Below are 17,652 nucleotides of genomic sequence, written 5' to 3' on the forward strand. Positions count from 1 at the left end.
TTCAAAGTATTGGTGTGATTGACTCTTCCTGCCATATACCATTTTCCTAATCAAAATAATTCTCACCTAGCTACTGTTTTCCTTGTAGGTGGAAAATGCACATCAAATTATTATATATCTAACAATGATTATGTTTATAAGCATAATACACAAGATTTTAAATAGGAAATTGTGTTTCTGGGGAAAAAAAACCCAATATTGTTAGACACCAAAAAAGAGATTAGGTACTATAAGCAACTCATTTTCAAATTGGAATTTCCTTCTGTGAAATGAAGCAAAGTTTAACAGCTTCACCACAGATGAGAAAAAACATCCAATGAGTTAATTTATTTAATTATAAGACAGGATTTTTTCCACTGTTTCAAAACATCAGAGTATGTATATTAGGAAGCCTGAAGTTTTGAATTAGCACAATAAATGAGTGTATCTTGAGCAATAAATAAAAACTTCAGTCTGTATTATTATGCTACTTTATTTTCAACCTCATTAAAATTTACATTAAATATGGTAATCTGCCACTTATATTACTGTGAATGAGTCTGGGAAAATGCCAACAAAAATCCAAACTATTGGTCTATGAAAGCCTGTATATGATCTGAGACAGCCCACCTTTCTGAAAATGCAGCTTGTTTTAACAGTATCAGTTAGAGCAAAGACAAATAAAAATGTAGAATAACTCCAGGAAACAAATGATTTGAACTGCAGCAAACTAAAGTATAAGAAAATTGTTTAAATATGCAAATGAATCTTGCACTGGTGTTTTGTATGATAGTTTTCTGCTATCCTGCAGGAAAGGGTTCCTTCTCCACTTCATTCTAGTTCAAAAGAATACAATAAAGAGCTGCTGAACATGGAGTACAGACAGCTGGTTCAAATCCCCATGTAGTTGTGAACCCAACTTGGTGATATCAAATCAATGCTCTCTCCTTCTAAAGCATCCCAAGCTGTGGGAAGAGCAAGATACAAAATGTAAAACAATAAGCTAAATCTCTCTTTCTTAAAATAACTGGAGAACATCTTGTGTAGGTAAGTGCCACCTCACAAGGCAAAATAAGACCACCGTATTCTCTTATATGTCTCCAGGCTTTTTTGACAGGATAACTTCATATTAAATTCTGTAATCTGACATAGCACACAGGATTCTGAGCTTTTTCTTATCATATCTCCTTCCAACTGTCTGCTGAGATAGCTGGTAGCACATTTTATGAAACCCAAACATAGCCTACTGTTCTATTTTCACAGAGGAAAGCAGTTACCTGGTGGAGAAGAACATCTCTACTGCTTTCTGAATGATCCAGTTTCCTCCGGGAATGCTCCAAAACCTGTTCAAGCTTATTAGAATAAGAAACAATTTCATCACTAGTAATGTTTGAATTATTTAGATATGACACTTAATATACCCCAAACTACTTTGAAAGTGTATTTCTTATGCAATGCTACATCAATTCAAAAATGCCTTTTATCTACAGTAAGTGGTATCTTAAAGCAAATTATCTGTTTACAGATACTTGCATTTATTTTTCTTAAAATTCTGTTACATAATTAAGCTGCTAAAGCACACCTCTTCTAACAATTTTAATGCATTTTAAAGGTGGTTTAATTCCTAGAAATGTCCTACATGTCTGCCCGGTGGGAGTGTAGGGTACAGACAGCCAAAAATTCAATCCAGAATAGAAAAGAACATTGCATATGTCCACCAACAATACAAAACCAAAAAAAAAAAAAAGTGCAATGCTCTTACAAAATTACTGATACTAAAAACAGCAACAGCAACGACAACAAATGGTTTTAGTATCTCAGGATTGGTTTCCTATAATTTTCAAGGCACAATTCAAGATGCTGAAGCCAAAGCCCTGAGTATCTTGGATCATACTGTAACCAAAAAGAACAAAATGTTCTCTTCCCAATATTCTCCTTTGAAGAGTGTCTGGAAATAACAGTGGGTACCACATGTGGCAGCCAGAATAATAGTGTTTGCTTTTTCTATCACATTATATCACATTTAAACTGCTCTGGCTCACAGTTCATTTAAAGATCCAGTGCAAAACACTACATATTACCAACCAGGGATATCTCCCTTCCTCTTACCTAAACCTGCCCATCAACTGCATTCATCTTCATAGGCACTACTCTATATACCATTGCCCAAAGAGTTTGGCAGAAAGGCGAGACACAGTATTTTTGGTTATGACTGTTCGTAGTTCTCCCTAACAAAGATATTTGGTCTGTTTTCTTCCACCAATTGTCTGACACATTTTAATTCTTGTCTATACATGAATTTCAATCATTTAAGTACCCTGGTTTTAATGCTAATGTAATTGGTTTAAGCCAGACATAAGTTCAATTGATGTTCAGATCATATTCAATTTGCAGCCTACCCAAACCAACTTAAGGAAGTTTCCTTGTATGGGGCCCAAAACAGTGGAACCTCCTTTATTTGGAGGTATAATTATCAACATTGTTCCACTTGTGCCACATTCAGAGCCTCTCAGTATAGACAATAAACCAAGTTTTTAAAATTTGTAATATTTAGGATTGAAAAATAAATGAGATGTCCTGTTTAGGGTGCCTTTCACAAAGAATTTTGTGAAATCGGTTTGAGACAATTTCATGTCTGAAGCCCAATTTCTGGGTTCAAATCCCCCTTATGAGCAGAATCACATGTGGAAGAGGGGGGACAAACAGCAAGATAACTTCATTAGCTGATTGGTGAATGTATGCCAGGGGATAATTATTCTACTTGGAGGGATCTCCCCATGTAATTTAGAATTATGACCATCCAGAGTTCTATGGGGAGCTTACATTAGTAGAACAGAAGCTCCATGACAGCATTTGTAGCAAATGCATACTATCATCATCAGGCTGCACACATGGCTTCACATTCCAACATGCACAAAAATGCCTTCCATACAGAAAACCAGCATATGATGGGGAAAAGTTCCAGATCAGCATCCCTCAGCTTCCCTTTCTCTATTTTGTCATCTTAACATGAAAGGCATAACTCTATGCCTGCTGTCAGATGGGAAAAAGTTCAAACCCCTTTTTTTTCTTAATCACACAGGGAAAAGCCACTACAAGACACCACATCACTACACTTAAATTTTTAAATCTTACTTTGCTTTTTTCATCTTCCATTTTGGCAATTTTATTTTTCAAGACAATCTCTGCTTCATTAGCTTTAGCATCTTGTTGCTTTAAAGCCTTGAAAAAAAGAGAGAGAGAATTCAGGGTCTGGGGGAATCATTCATTTATAAATATACTAACAATATTCAGTATTTTCTGTTATGTCTGATGATATCACATGAACTTTAGGTACATACTGTACACTGCATACTGTTCACAGATAAAAGTAACTCTGACATCTCCTAATCTGTAAACGTCTATGGTCCAAAAACTGAGCTAGGCTGAAGACCTGTTTTTTTGATCAGAGAGCTACAATCCACCACACTGTACAGACCAAGCAAAAATGTTATATTTTAAAAGAGTTCAGAAGTCATCGATTTCCCATATAAAAGTGATCCTCGTTTAATGACCACTCATTCAGCAACCATTCAAACTTACAACAGTGCTGAACGAGTGGTAGTTACAACCAGATCTTGTACTTATGGCCATTGCAGCATCCAGCAATCACGTGATCACAATTTGCGATCTTCCCTTCTGGCTTCCCACAAGCAAAGTCAATGGGGAAGCCAGTGGGAAGTCAGAAGTCGCAGTCATGTGACGTCCTCACTTAACAACCCACGCAGTCCTTGTTACAATGGCAACCAGGACTGCCATCTCTAAGCAGCACAGTTATGTGCTTTTTAGACTTAACAACTGCATCACTTATAGTTTCCGGTCCCAATTAGCATTATTAAGTGGGGACTACCTGTAATGTGTATCTTTGCCTTAAAAACAGCCTACGCCTCATGCACAGAACTACAATTCTTTGCAAAGAAGTATGAACCGCAGGGAATTAGGCATTGTAGGGAAGTTGTTTCCATCAGAGGATGCTTACTAAACTTAAACCAGGCAATGAGAAAGTGTCACTCATTGTAAGGATGTACCTGTGGCTCCATTTTTCTCTCATGAGTCTTTTTGCAGGTAAAGCAGCTATAAATGCTTTAGCTTCAACAGAAACTCTGTTCAGTTTAACAGAGACCCACAACAGATAAAGGAGCAGATAAAGTCACTAACTCCTTCTTTCTCGGCCATTTGTACATTCAAAATCATCCTTTTAATCCACAGCTCTTCTTTCCGAAACACAGAAGTGATAGATCTCTATATAGCTGATATTCCTGAAGAAAATAGCAGGTGGGGAGATATATAATCTTGCCAATTGTGCAAACGGTATCCAACTCTGACATTCAGCTCTAAGCCACCTACCATTGTTATATACACCACAGGGGAGAAGAACTACAAAATTGCCACATAATTTGTGGTTCCACTTCATAGCTTTTTCAGATGTTTAGACACAAAGCTTAAAAGTTTGGTGGAATAGAAACATCATACCCAACCTGAAGAGCTAAACAGGTTCTTACAAAAACATATTAAACCTTAATGCTCAGTTTTTGGTGGCTTGCAAAAGAAAACAACATGCAGGGTACCAATATAAGGTCTTCATGTGTGACCCTGCCCTGCCACATCTTTACTACTCACATATTAAGGCTGAACTCAACAGAAGGTTGAGTTTGTACTATTGTACAAAAATCCCAGGAATGCCAGTGCTTAGCTATATGTACAATGAAATGGATATGGGGTAGGAACATATTTGTTTCATACATGCAAATACCAGCATAAGAGTTTAAATGGGTTGGATGTTTTCTAAAAAAATAAAAAAATTAAGCTAATTGCATTCTATACTCAAATACTTAATCCTTGGGAGAAGAGCAATGACAAATCTCGATAAAATAGCAGTTAAGAGCAGAGACATCACACTGACAACAAAGGCCCGCATAGTTAAAGCAATGGTGTTCCCTGTAGTAACATATGGCTGCGAGAGCTGGACCATAAGGAAGGCTGAGCGAAGGAAGATCGATGCTTTTGAACTGTGGTGTTGGAGGAAAATTCTGAGAGTGCCTTGGACTGCAAGAAGATCAAACCAGTCCATCCTCCAGGAAATAAAGCCAGACTGCTCACTTGAGGGAATGATATTAAAGGCAAAACTGAAATACTTTGGCCACATAATGAGAAGACAGGACACCCTGGAGAAGATGCTGATGCTAGGGAGAGTGGAAGGCAAAAGGAAGAGGGGCCGACCAAGGGCAAGATGGATGGATGATATTCTAGAGGTGACGGACTCGTCCCTGGGGGAGCTGGGGATGTTGACGACCGACAGGAAGCTCTGGCGTGGGCTGGTCCATGAAGTCACGAAGAGTCGGAAGCGACTAAACGAATAAACAACAACAACAACTCAAATACTACAAAACAGTGACTTTGGGCCAGTCATTTTCACCTCTTCACAGAGTTGCTCTTTGGGGAAAAATTGGAGGATGCAAAGCCTTGAGCTCCTCAAGGACAGGTGAGATATAAACTACTTGGAACAAAAATTATATCCTGGAGAAGAATAGAGAGACATGGGCTTACTTGCTTATATGTTATATCCACTAATTACTTTGAAAAGCACGTGCTTCCTCCAGAAAATAAATTAACTCTCAGATGTGCTGACACGTTCAAAAGCCTTTTTTGTTTGTTTGTTTCCATGTGTCTTTTATGTGCCTGATTATTTTATTTTATTGGTTTTAGAAAGCAAGCTAGCAAGCAAGAACAAGCCAACAAATAAAAACGAGGGGAAACCAAACAACAAAACAGATTTATGTTACATGAAGAAAATTATTTGGCCTAATTTTTAAACACATAATCAAACCTTAAGCACACAGAATATTGATCAGTTTTTCCATTACATCTATAGACACCCAGTTCATGAACAGAAAGCAAACAGATATTGGCAACCCAAGACATCCCCTCATATCTCCCTCAAAAAATGAGAGTAATTAAACAAACTTTAAAAATATGCTAAGATTGATCTTGCTCAGTGATGTAAGGACTGTTAAAAAAAAGTTAGCTATTTCTGCAGTAAAGAATTGTAAGTGGGTCACTTCATCCTGATGGTCTTTGTTTACTTTTGAAATCTATGTCACAACTATTCCAAGTTGTTTTCAAGCTGAAGCAGTGAATGTGAATCAGTCTTTCATTTTTTTATCTAAATTATCAAATTTCTGATTTAAATCCTCCATTTGACTGAAATTATCGAATTTTCTTTATCTGCATAAATTCAGTCACCTGCATATTATGGGAAAGGATTTTTAAAGCAGTAAAAAGCTCAATTTGGTTTTCTTCTTTTGGATCCACAGTACATTCAGCCAAAGCTGTAGGCTCTACTACCAAATCAACAGGTTGCTCCCCCTCTGGTGGGATGCCTAACAGACCTTGGGTAGACAGGAGAAGCAACAAGGAAGTGAATGGAGGAAACAGGGCCAATACAGAAGAGATTCCTGAGTTCAGGGGAAGATGAAGCATGAGAAAGAAACTCAGAGTAATTCTGCATTAACTACACTAGGTATAAATTAAGCTGGGTAATTGCTTTGGCAGGTTTTCAGGATTCTGTTACACTGTCCTACCAGCAATAAAAATCTCTCAGGAAATCCAAGTGGTTTTTGTTTCCTGAGCTTGCCAGTACGACACCCCCTCAAGCGAAGGGGAGACTTTTGTTTTTTCTGTCTTCATAGTTTCAGATCCATGATTAATCAAATGCAGGAGTGTTGGCTAAATTACTGCTGACCAGTTTTCTGTTTACCAGCTAGGCAATAAAGCAGTCAAAAGATAACTGATTAACTGAGGAGTGACCTGAAGTCACAATTCAGTAAGTCACTATATCAACCAGAAGTTTTAAATGATTTTGTTCTCTACATCTGTCTATATATCTATCTATATACTACTAAATTATGTTTGTCAGTATTTAACCTTTAACTGGGCAAAACGGTGCATCGTAGGACAATTTTTGAACCACGGTACCTCAAATGGGCTAACTTACAGAATGTGTCCAAAATCCGGGACTCATGACTCCCATGAAATAGAAATTTGGCAAATATTGTAACACATTTTATGACATAAAAATTATAAAACATTTCATGACATAATACGAAATGTCATACAGCATTTCCTGTGGTCAACTCCTGATGTTTGACTGTGCTATACAGTTTAATATGAATGACATGGGCTATTTTCAAGGCAGATACATCTCTGAATATCTCCCTGAATTTTTAAGGACTTTTCCAGTGAAGGCAGTAAATTAGAAGCTCTGCCACTGTTGAAGGCATTGAGGAATCTGGTAAGGAAATATCTCTGAAACGATATTTCGGCTCAAAGGGTCACAGGTTGTCTAGTTACTTCTAAACTGGCTAATCCAGAGCCTTAGTGGAAAGAATAGATAAATCCTAAAGCATTCCTCCAAGATCATAAACTAGTTGATCTGTCTGTCCTACTGCTTTCTGAACACAACTACAGTGCCATTGTGTATTTTGCATCCTTGCTTGGACTCCTAAGCATTTGGGAATGTTTTGAGTGATTCACTGTTTACTTCATCTCTATAACTATTTTTAGACTATTCTCTTTTTCAGGGCCAGAGCCCCCTGTCCTGTCTTTTAAACCACCCTACATATCACTTTCACCTAGAAGACCTGCATCTCCAGAAACAAAGAAAACATTTATGGCCCATTAAAGAGCACTTTCCAACCAGTATATCGTAACTATCTATCAACAACATTATAATTCTTCATGGTTCCTTGACAAAGCCACATCCTATATCTCAGTTGCAAACTGTGAGGACAATTGTGTTTATGACGAAGCAGGGAAAGGTGCTGAGTTCCTGAGCAAATACAGATATTTATCCACCTTTAAATATTATACGTTATACCAAATATTTGTAGCTCCAGTGGCTCCCCAACATTTCAGAAATAGCACATGGGTCATCCTCATGGGTTATCTGTGATTGGGAATTGGAGAGGAAGCATGACCATCCTTGTCCTATTGGATCTCTTAGTGGCCTTCAATATTGTCAGTCACAGTATCTTGGTTGCTATGTGGGTACCTCATTCATTCATTCATTCATTCATTCATTCTATTTACATAAAAATACCCAACTCCCCATAATTCTGGGTCCGTACACTATAAAAAAGCTAGAATAAAATGAAAGAGGAGATGTGCATCCAGAAAAAAGAAGCACCATAACATATCAGTCCTTCGAAGTATATCAGACTTGAACACCAAAGTCATGAATACTAAAACTACTTTTATTATGGGGTTACGGTAACAGAATCTTGCAACTCTGAATGTGCCTCCCCCTTTCCAGCCTTTATCCTAAAGAGAACTAGGGAGGGTCAGGTCTGAAAGTTTCTCAAATTCCATTCCTGCTTTAGATTCAGATTTCTCTTATCTGACCATTGCCTTGACTGTGGCTCTTCTTTCTGTTCCTCAAGGTTATTCTCACAGCCCATTACATCACCACCCTACACCAAGGCCTGGGAAAATAGTCAAGCTTTTAATGCCTTCTGAAACATTAGCAGGGTGGGAGCCAAACAGATCTCTGGGAGTGGGGGGAGGAGTACCATTCCACAGGACAGGTGCTACAACTGAGGAGGCACACTCCCAAGGTCCCACTAGATGACACTGTTTAATTAAGGGGATCTGAAATGTAACCACTCCGCCAAATCATACCAGATGGGCAGAAATTATCAAAGATAGGCAGTCCCTCAGGTAACCAGGTCCTATGCACAAAAGGCTTTATAGGTGGCAACCAGCATCTTGAATTACACCTATAAGCCAACTGGCAACCAGTGCAGCTTGCAGAGCAGTGGTTCACATGGGCACATTATGGTAGTTCTGCTTCTTCCTGGGTGTGTAGTGGTTGATGGGGTAGAGGTCTGGCCCTTGGGCACTCCATTATGGAGTGACCCAGGGTTCAGTCCCTCATTCATCCTGTTTAACGTCTACATGAAGCCACTAGGAAGTATCATCCACCCAGCTTTGTATCTCCACTCTGGGATGAATGGGAGATGTGGTAGAAGTCCTGCCCTGATGCCTGGAGGCTGTCAAGGTCTGGATGGGAAGAAATAGGCTCAGCCAAGCCGGATGAAGTAGATATTTATTTAGAAGCCTGTTAGCTTGGGTGGTACCAGTTTGGCTCTTACTGAAGAGTAGACTTGCAATTTTTGAGTCCACCTGGATGCATGGCTCCTAAAGCAGCAGGGAGAGACCATGGTCAGGAGAGCCTTCACCAAGCACTGGATGATACATCCACTGCAAACTTATTTAGAACATGAGGCACTGAAAATGATCATTCATTCCCTTGCCTTCTCCCACCTGGATTACTACAATTTGGCTAATAGTATGGAATTGTCCTTTGAAGACCACCTGGAACTGGTACAAAATGCAGCAGCCTATGTTCCTCCTAGGCAGTGACACCTCTGCTGTATCAGCTGCATTGGCTGCCAGTCCAAGTGCAATTCAAGGTGCTGGATATTATCTATAAAGTCCTATATGGCTCAGAGCATGAGTATCTACAAGACCAACTATTCCAAACAGATTCCACCCAGTCTGAGTGAACAGAGAAAGTTTGTTGAATATCCCCATCTACCATGGGGTGGGGGATGGAATTCTGTCAGCTCCCTTCCTCCCAGGCAAGGCAAGTGTAGCCCTCACTCTCATGGCTTTCTGGAAGCTTGTAAATATATAGAGATACCAGAAGGCCTTCTGAATTGATTGTTACTACCACCAGCTAGAGTCATGTTCTGGTCTTACTGTATTATTGTACTGCACTGCTGCACTCACTGTATCACCATTGTTCCTGTATGCTGCCTGGATCCCTTGATATTGAGGCAGTTTATAAATCGCATAAATTCATTAAATAAACAAACAAACAAATGAAATATCTGAATGCTCTAATTCTTATGTAGTCTGAGGATACACAGAAGTACAGCCTAAGACATGCCCTCTGAAGATTAGTGTTGCAGTCTGCAAATATTCCAGATATCCCTTGACATTTGCAAATTAGATATTGACATATTAGCATCTAAAATAATTTCTCAATTATTTGGGAAGACAGACAGAAAGAATAGTCTCTTTTAAGGCAGCTGTTATCATTTTAAACACAGGGGAACACTACAAGTCAGTAATATCTTATGCAACTCTTGAGGAGGAGCAATAGCTATACTGCAGACCACATGCTTTACAGTACACACATTTAGTCCAAGATTCAATCCCAGGCATCTGTAGTTGTAAAAAGGATCAGTCTGAATATACTAGGAAAGATTTTTTGTGTGAGACACTGCGAAACTATTATCAGTCTGACTGGATCGTAGTCTGACTCCATGTAAGGATATTAGACATTTATTTAATTCATGGCAGAATGTCTATAGCTTGTGGGCTCCTTATGTTTTGGCTCTACAATAGTATTTATACTAGTGAAGAAAAAATAGAGGTAATAATTAAATTGTGGAAGAATTCCCTAACAGGGTATAAGAATTAGATGTCTTATCATTATGATGCCTTAACTCACACTCTTAGAAATCAATATGCCACCTCAATTATCAACGTAGCACTGGAGGATATTTCCACTATTAACCAGAAATAACATGAAATAAAAAAGCAGTCTCTTGCCTCAATCATGCTTCAAATATGATATTATTTTCCATGTACAGTAAAACTAAATAGTCCATAACAATATTGATTTTAAGAAAAGCTGCTATATGATAAAATAACACATATGTGAAAATATCAGCTTCTCATAAACCAGCTTTGTAAATAATCCAACATTCATTCTGCTAGACCATTTTCTCTCATCATTCATGTCATTGTTTTTAACAAAGTTTTTTTTAAATCAGCTTCAACTCTTAATTTAAAATATTGCCTTGCACTGAACTGAATAATCTAAATAATTACGTCAGACCACTGTTTATCCATGATTACTTGAATAATGTAAATTTGCACAATATTCATAAAACAAAGTCATAATCCATGGTTTACACAGAGATTGGTTTTACAGAACATGCTATGCCAAACTCAAATAAACCACAACAGAGCTTAGTATGTTGTATGACCTTAGTCCATTAGTTTGGATGTAAAGGGAAGCAATTGTTGATTGGATGCTTCTTGAACATTGTGTTTCATCACATAGTGGAACAAGGTGGCATGGAAACAGAGCATGCAGGCTGAGATTTATCACATCCAATTCAGTCTAGCCTTAGCTATTCAACAGTAATCATCAGTGAATAATTAGGTTTTTAATCACATTTTGGTTTAACCCCAACTATGCTTCTATAGAATGTGGGGAAGAATGTGGGAAGCATAGAAGTTTTGCTTCTATCTCCCCACATCCCAAAGCTACACATAGGTAAAGGTAAAGGTTTCCCTTGACATTAAGTCCAGTCATGTCTGACTCTAGGGGGCGGTGCTCATCTCCGTTTCAAAGCAGAAGAGCCGGCGTTTGTCCGTAGACACTTCCGTGGTCATGTGGCTGGCATGACTGAACGGAACGCCGTTACCTGCCCGCCGAAGCGGTACCTATTAATCTACTCACATTTGCATGTTTTCGAACTGCTAGGTTGGCAGGAGCTGGGACTAGCAATGGGAGCTCACCCCGTCACGCGGATTTGAACTGCCGACCTTCCGATCGGCAAGCTCAGCAGCTCAGTGGTTTAACCCACAGCACCACCGCGTCCCCCAAAGTTACACATAAACCACATTAAAACTAAAGTGTTCAAAAATCAGTTTGCGATATAAAATTTTTAAAAATCTCAATATGTACACTTTAGTTTTTAAGTGCACCTAACATAGCACTTGGATACCAGTTTATATTTATTCTGAAAAAAGAGCACTGATCAAACTTCAAATTAATGTGTTTTCAATAATGATCCAACCAGAATAAATTATTGGAAGGAATGGTTCCATTATATTCTGCATTGGTCAGACTCCATACTGAGTACAATGTACAGTCCTGGGCATCACACTTCAAGAAAGTTTAAGACAAACTGGAACAAGAACCTACCAAGAACAACAATAAGGATTATCTGGAACTGGAAATTAAATGTCATGAGAGAAGACTGAGCAAACCAGGTATATTTAGCTTGGAGAAAAGATAACTGAGGGGGGACATGATCAAATTCAGGAACTTGAAAGGATGTGACACAGAAAAATGTTTCTTTTGTTCCAGAGTGCAAGACACAGAACAAGTCTTAAGGTAAAGAAAGCAAATTCCATTTCAGCGTTAGGAAAAATGTGCTAATGGTAAAAGCAATATGACAATGTAACATCAAAGCTTCCCTTCACAATATGTTTCAGTGAAGGCTGGATAGCTATCTTGTGGTTTTACTGTTGTTGTGAGCCATCCAAAATTGTGCTTTAAGATGGGCAGCCATACAAATATTTTAAATAAATAAATAAATCTGTTGACATGGTCTCACCATCATCTATCTCACAAAGTAAACTGCAGGCCATAATACCCTGTGCCATGATAAATGTATGGGTTTTTTAAAGTTTGAAAATTGTTTCTGAAAACAACAAACTAACTTCTCCAGAAAATGTTACTGGGGTTTCAAAGTTTATCAAATGCCTATGAATATAAACTTCCAATTCCTGGAGACTGATTTCTTTCTTTCTTTCTTTCTTTCTTTAAGGGGGAGTCTTCTTTTACTACAAAGTCTTTTAAACTTTTTCTATCTACAACAAGTTGGTGTAGCCCAATAAGAAATATTATTTGCTTTTTAAATGACTACTATGATTCCTAATTCACAAATCTGCTACACCTTACCTATATTCAGTGTCTCTCTCACATTTACACACACTTAAACAGACCAACCTCATTTGTACCTACAATAAATAGTATCAGATCTACCCAAAGTGTGTCTGCTACTTTTGAGGCCTCTCTGCAGCTAAGAGGAAAAAAATCTGGTTGATATTTAAGGTACATTGTCATTAGCTGACTGGATCCTACGTGTAGATTCTTGAAAAAGAACATCTGCTCTAAAGATTCTGTCAAGGCACGGGTGCAAGGACACTGTTCCTCTAAAGGGCCTACCTACCTTATCAAATAGTATCAGCCCCATGATTTGAGTGGATCTTGAGCTAAGTGACATGAGCAGATTTACCTCGTTTTTACTGTTATCACTGCTGTTCAGCCATTTACACTTTTTCTTTGGACACAACTGAGTCATGCATCCAGAACGAAGGGGAAAGACTAAGAGAGACACCTGGGTCCCCTGGCTTAGTGGCCAGGTAAACAGACAAGAAAAGCAAGGAGCAGGGGAGTCCATTCTTACAGTCTTTGGCTAATACCCAACAATGACAAAAGTTGATGCCAACCCCAACTTCAGATCTTAAATCTTCAGGATTGTTGTTAAAAAATAAGCTGGATATCCCTAGTTTCAACCTCATATCAACTTTAAATCAGCTGTGACCCTTCCCAAAAAAGATTTTTTTAGAAATTCTTACTATTTGGATTTTATGGCTGCTTTTAATATACTATCGTAAGATAACCAGAGTTTCTCTAGTAAGTGGCATTCAAACCTTTGTAAATAAAGAACAAAAGAATAGGTGGACAATACTGCTAATCTTGCAGGATCTTAACAGGAGGAAGGAGGAAGACGCGACAGCATGGCTATCAACTCAATGTCCTCCAAACATTACCATCCCCATAGGCCACAGTTAGTAAAACCAATAATCAGAAATTATGGGAGATGAAGGCAAAACCTCTGAAAGGTACCAAAAACCTACGCATGGGATAACGATTACTAATGTCTCCTTCAAATATTATACCAGTGGTGTGGGCACTACTGTAGTAGCACCAGAGCAATCCAGATAAGCCTAAGAGAGCTAGAAGCAAACTTGTGAAATCTAGAGTAACACTATTGTAGTAAGAAGCCACAGCATGGCCTCATGTCACATTGCATAAGATTTCTCATGCTGCAAGTTGGCGCTTCAGCCAAGCATTCATAAGTTTGATGAAATATGTTAAAAACTAATTAAATTATTTTTTTAATATCAACAGCAAGTATAGTATCTTGTAAAAGTGCATATGTGGGTCCGTAGGGTATAGTACAGTACTAAATTATACATCAACTTCCTGAATCCAAAAAAAGCAGAAGCCCAAAAGCAATGGGAAGGAATTACCAGACAATGTGAGAATCTTCACTGCAGAACTTAGCCACTCTCATTTCCTCTTTGCTCTAATCAATCATAATCTTTTACTATCATTCAAGGTAATTTAAAAAATGAAGGAGAATACCAGAAAAAGTCTCTGGCCTAAGAAGAGCACATAAACCTGAAGAGCTATTACTTTACCAAACTTAACATGTGTGGTAGCTTTTTTTTCCCCCTTCTTCTTTTTAATGTGACCTCTAAAGGGAGAGCCACTTTTTCAGAACTGAAAGCATCAATCTAAATTAATCCCTTGTGATTTATACTGCTCTATATAATCTGCAATTGCTTTTCAGAAAAATGCACCCAGGTCGCTACATTTATTAAAGCAACCAAATATGATATTAAACTTTTCAAAGACTCTGTGAGACACCAGAGTAAAGTCAATTGGAAATGACTATGCAACTAATCGCCCAGACATTTAAATTAAATCTAAAATTATAAGCCATATATTTAAAAACCCTGGCCTCTCAAGTACAGGGGTGGAGCAAATTAACTACCTCTCCCATATGCACTTTATGCATTCTTTTCAAAGAAAAGGTGAAAAAGGCCTTAATTTTCTTTTCTGAAGCAAACAATAGCTCAGTTTGCCTTCACAGCACAGACTCTTGTTCTTTGCCAGATGCATTTTAATTCAAACACAGCTGATTATACAGCACCAGGAAACTGGCTACCCATTACATTACATTAAACCTTCAAAAGAAAAGTATGTGCTAGATGGCTGTTAATAATGCCCTCAACGGTTTAAGTCTTAAATGTACCTGAAATTGTTTTAAGGCAGCATCCTTTCAAAAATGTTGTATGATGGGAACCAATACTCCCTGCTTCCAGCATGAGAGGTCCTTTCATATAGAAGCAAGGTTACCAAATCTGGGCTACAATTTTTTGGTCAACCACTAGATAGCAGCAGAGAGATTTTCTCCACCTCTTTGCTGCCAACTGGCAGTCATCTGGATTTTGTGGTTGAAATCTGGTAGCCGTACTTCACCACTCTCTTGTCAGTTTGTATGTGTAATGGTATGAGGGAATGACCTTGGGAGACAGAGCAATGAGATGGAATGAGAGTCCAATAAAAGGCAGCTTAGCCTGCAGTAGGAATGCGGTCAGGGCAAGAGGCTCAGAAGAGACCCTCCCTAGTTTTGGGGCTGTAAAGAGGGCAAGGAGAGAGCACTACTTTCAGACTTGCACGGTTCTGCTAATGTAGCCTTACAATAAAGTAGAATTAGCTCATCTAGTCATGTTTCCTGACAGCATGACCCCTAACAAAACACCTCTCCAGGAAAGGGAGTCATCCCTTTAAATAATTATCTCGGACTAGATTGCTAACATGAAGCACGTTTGCAGTTTTAAACATATACAAAGGCCTTTATGCATACTTCCTGCAGGTGCACAGACATGTGTCCCAGTTGGTCTTGGCGTCTTTCTACCAAATGTCTTTCTGACCGGATTTCTTGTTCAATCTCTTGAAGTCTTCTCTCTACCCGCTCTGATACCTATATAATCATGTAGATTTCAGAGAAGAAACTTTTGTTAAAATGTTAAGAAAGCAAACATAAGTGCTCCAGATTTATAACAAAAGAAAATGAAAATAAATACCAAGGCCTAATTACATATTTAATATATTCTAAACACTAACAGTATAACAAGATGTTCTTATTGCAGTAATATGAACTGGATAGTACCCAGAACAAAGCAGAACCTATATGTCTGGTTGGAATCTGTTTACTGACAGAAGATTCTCATCCATTTTTTCAGCCAGCAGAATGGGGAAAGAGGCTATCATCAATTAGTCCCCTTGCCCTAGTTTTGCTTTGACCTCACAGTTGGTCTACTAACCTTCAGAACAAAATGAGAAATAGCATGGAAGGACTTCAGGGTATAAGGAAATTGCTGCAAATCGTTTTCTTTTGCATTGAGCTGATAGAATCCTCCACTGGACCATAGGAACCTCCTTACCTTGAATAAGATCACTACCTAGGCTGGTACTATAACAGCACAGATAGCAGAAGATTTTAAATTTGTGAAACAAGATTTCTCTACCTCTATCTGGAAATGCTGGAGTTTGGATCTACAATGTTCTACAAGCAACGAATATGCCATACTACTGTGATTTAGCCTCTTATAAAACCTGAAGTTATCAAAAAGATCTATAAACCCCTAACAAGACATATTTATATAAGATGGCCTTTATACCACTAGCTAAATGTCCATCAGTGGAAGAACACAATTTAGATATAACCTGCAATCTTACAATTAATCTGCAGCTACTCAAGCAAGACGTTTTCACTGATAAAATCTCTCTTGACCACTGGTACCAATTTCTTCCCCATTGTTGTTGTTGTTTATTCATTTAGTCGCTTCTGACTCTTCATGACTTCATGGACCAGCCCACGCCAGAGCTTCCTGTCGGTCGTCAACACCCCCAGCTCCCCCAGGGACGAATCCATCACCTCCAGAATATCATCCATCCACCTTGCCCTTGGTCGGCCCCTCTTCCTTTTGCCCTCCACTCTGCCTAGCATCAGCATCTTCTCCAGGGTGTCCTGTCTTCTCATTATGTGGCCAAAGAATTTCAGTTTTGCCTTTAATATCATTCCCTCAAGTGAGCAGTCTGGCTTTATTTCCTGGAGGATGGACTGGGTTGATCTTCTTGCAGTCCAAGGCACTCTCAGAATTTTCCTCCAACACCACAGTTCAAAAGCATCGATCTTCCTTCTCTCAGCCTTCCTTATGGTCCAGCTCTCACAGCCATATGTTACTACGGGGAACACCACTGCTTTAACTATGCGGACCTTTGTTAGTGTGATGTCTCTGCTCTTAACTATTTTATCAAGATTGGTCATTGCTCTTCTCCCAGGGATTAAGCATCTTCTGATTTCCTGACTGCAGTCAGCATCACCAGTAATCTTCACACCTAGAAATACAAAGTCTTTCACTGCTTCTACATTTTCTCCCTCTATTTGCCAGTTATCAATCAGGCTGGTTGCCATAATCTTGGCTTTTTTGAGGTTTAGCTGCAAGCCAGCTTTTGCACTTTCTTCTTTCACCTTCATCATAAGGCTCCTCAGTTCCTCTTCGCTTTCAGCCATCAAAGTGGTATCATCTGCATATCTGAGATTGTTAATGTTTCTTCCAGAGATTTTAACTCCAGCCTTGGATTCCTTAAGCCCAGCATGTTGCATGATGTGTTCTGCGTACAAGTTGAATAGGTAGGGTGAGAGTATACAGCCCTGCCGTACTCCTTTCCCAATCTTAAACCAGTCCGTTGTTCCATGGTCTGTTCTTACCGTTGCTACTTGGTCGTTATACAGAGTCTTCAGGAGGCATACAAGATGACTTGGTATCCCCATACCACTAAGAACTTGCCACAATTTGTTATGGTCCACACAGTCAAAGGCTTTAGAATAGTCAATAAAACAGAAATAGATGTTTTTCTGAAACTCCCTGGCTTTTTCCATTATCCATCGGATATTGGCAATTTGG

General features: G+C 38.7%; 1 protein-coding gene across 1 annotated transcript in view; it reads right to left on the minus strand.

Annotated features, from left to right (window-relative positions):
* The window catches only part of CEP128 (centrosomal protein 128), a 217,293-nt gene that overhangs the window by 181,628 nt on the left and 18,013 nt on the right, over positions 1-17,652 (minus strand). The window contains exons 8-10 of the mRNA XM_063290184.1: positions 15,546-15,662; positions 3,115-3,201; positions 1,257-1,331 (exon numbers count right to left, since the gene is read on the minus strand). Of these exons, the coding sequence (XP_063146254.1) occupies positions 1,257-1,331; positions 3,115-3,201; positions 15,546-15,662 (279 nt within the window). The remainder of the gene's footprint in view (positions 1-1,256; positions 1,332-3,114; positions 3,202-15,545; positions 15,663-17,652) is intronic.

The sequence above is a fragment of the Candoia aspera genome, chromosome 1, assembly GCF_035149785.1.
Source record: "Candoia aspera isolate rCanAsp1 chromosome 1, rCanAsp1.hap2, whole genome shotgun sequence".
Taxonomy (NCBI): Eukaryota; Metazoa; Chordata; class Lepidosauria; order Squamata; family Boidae; genus Candoia; species Candoia aspera.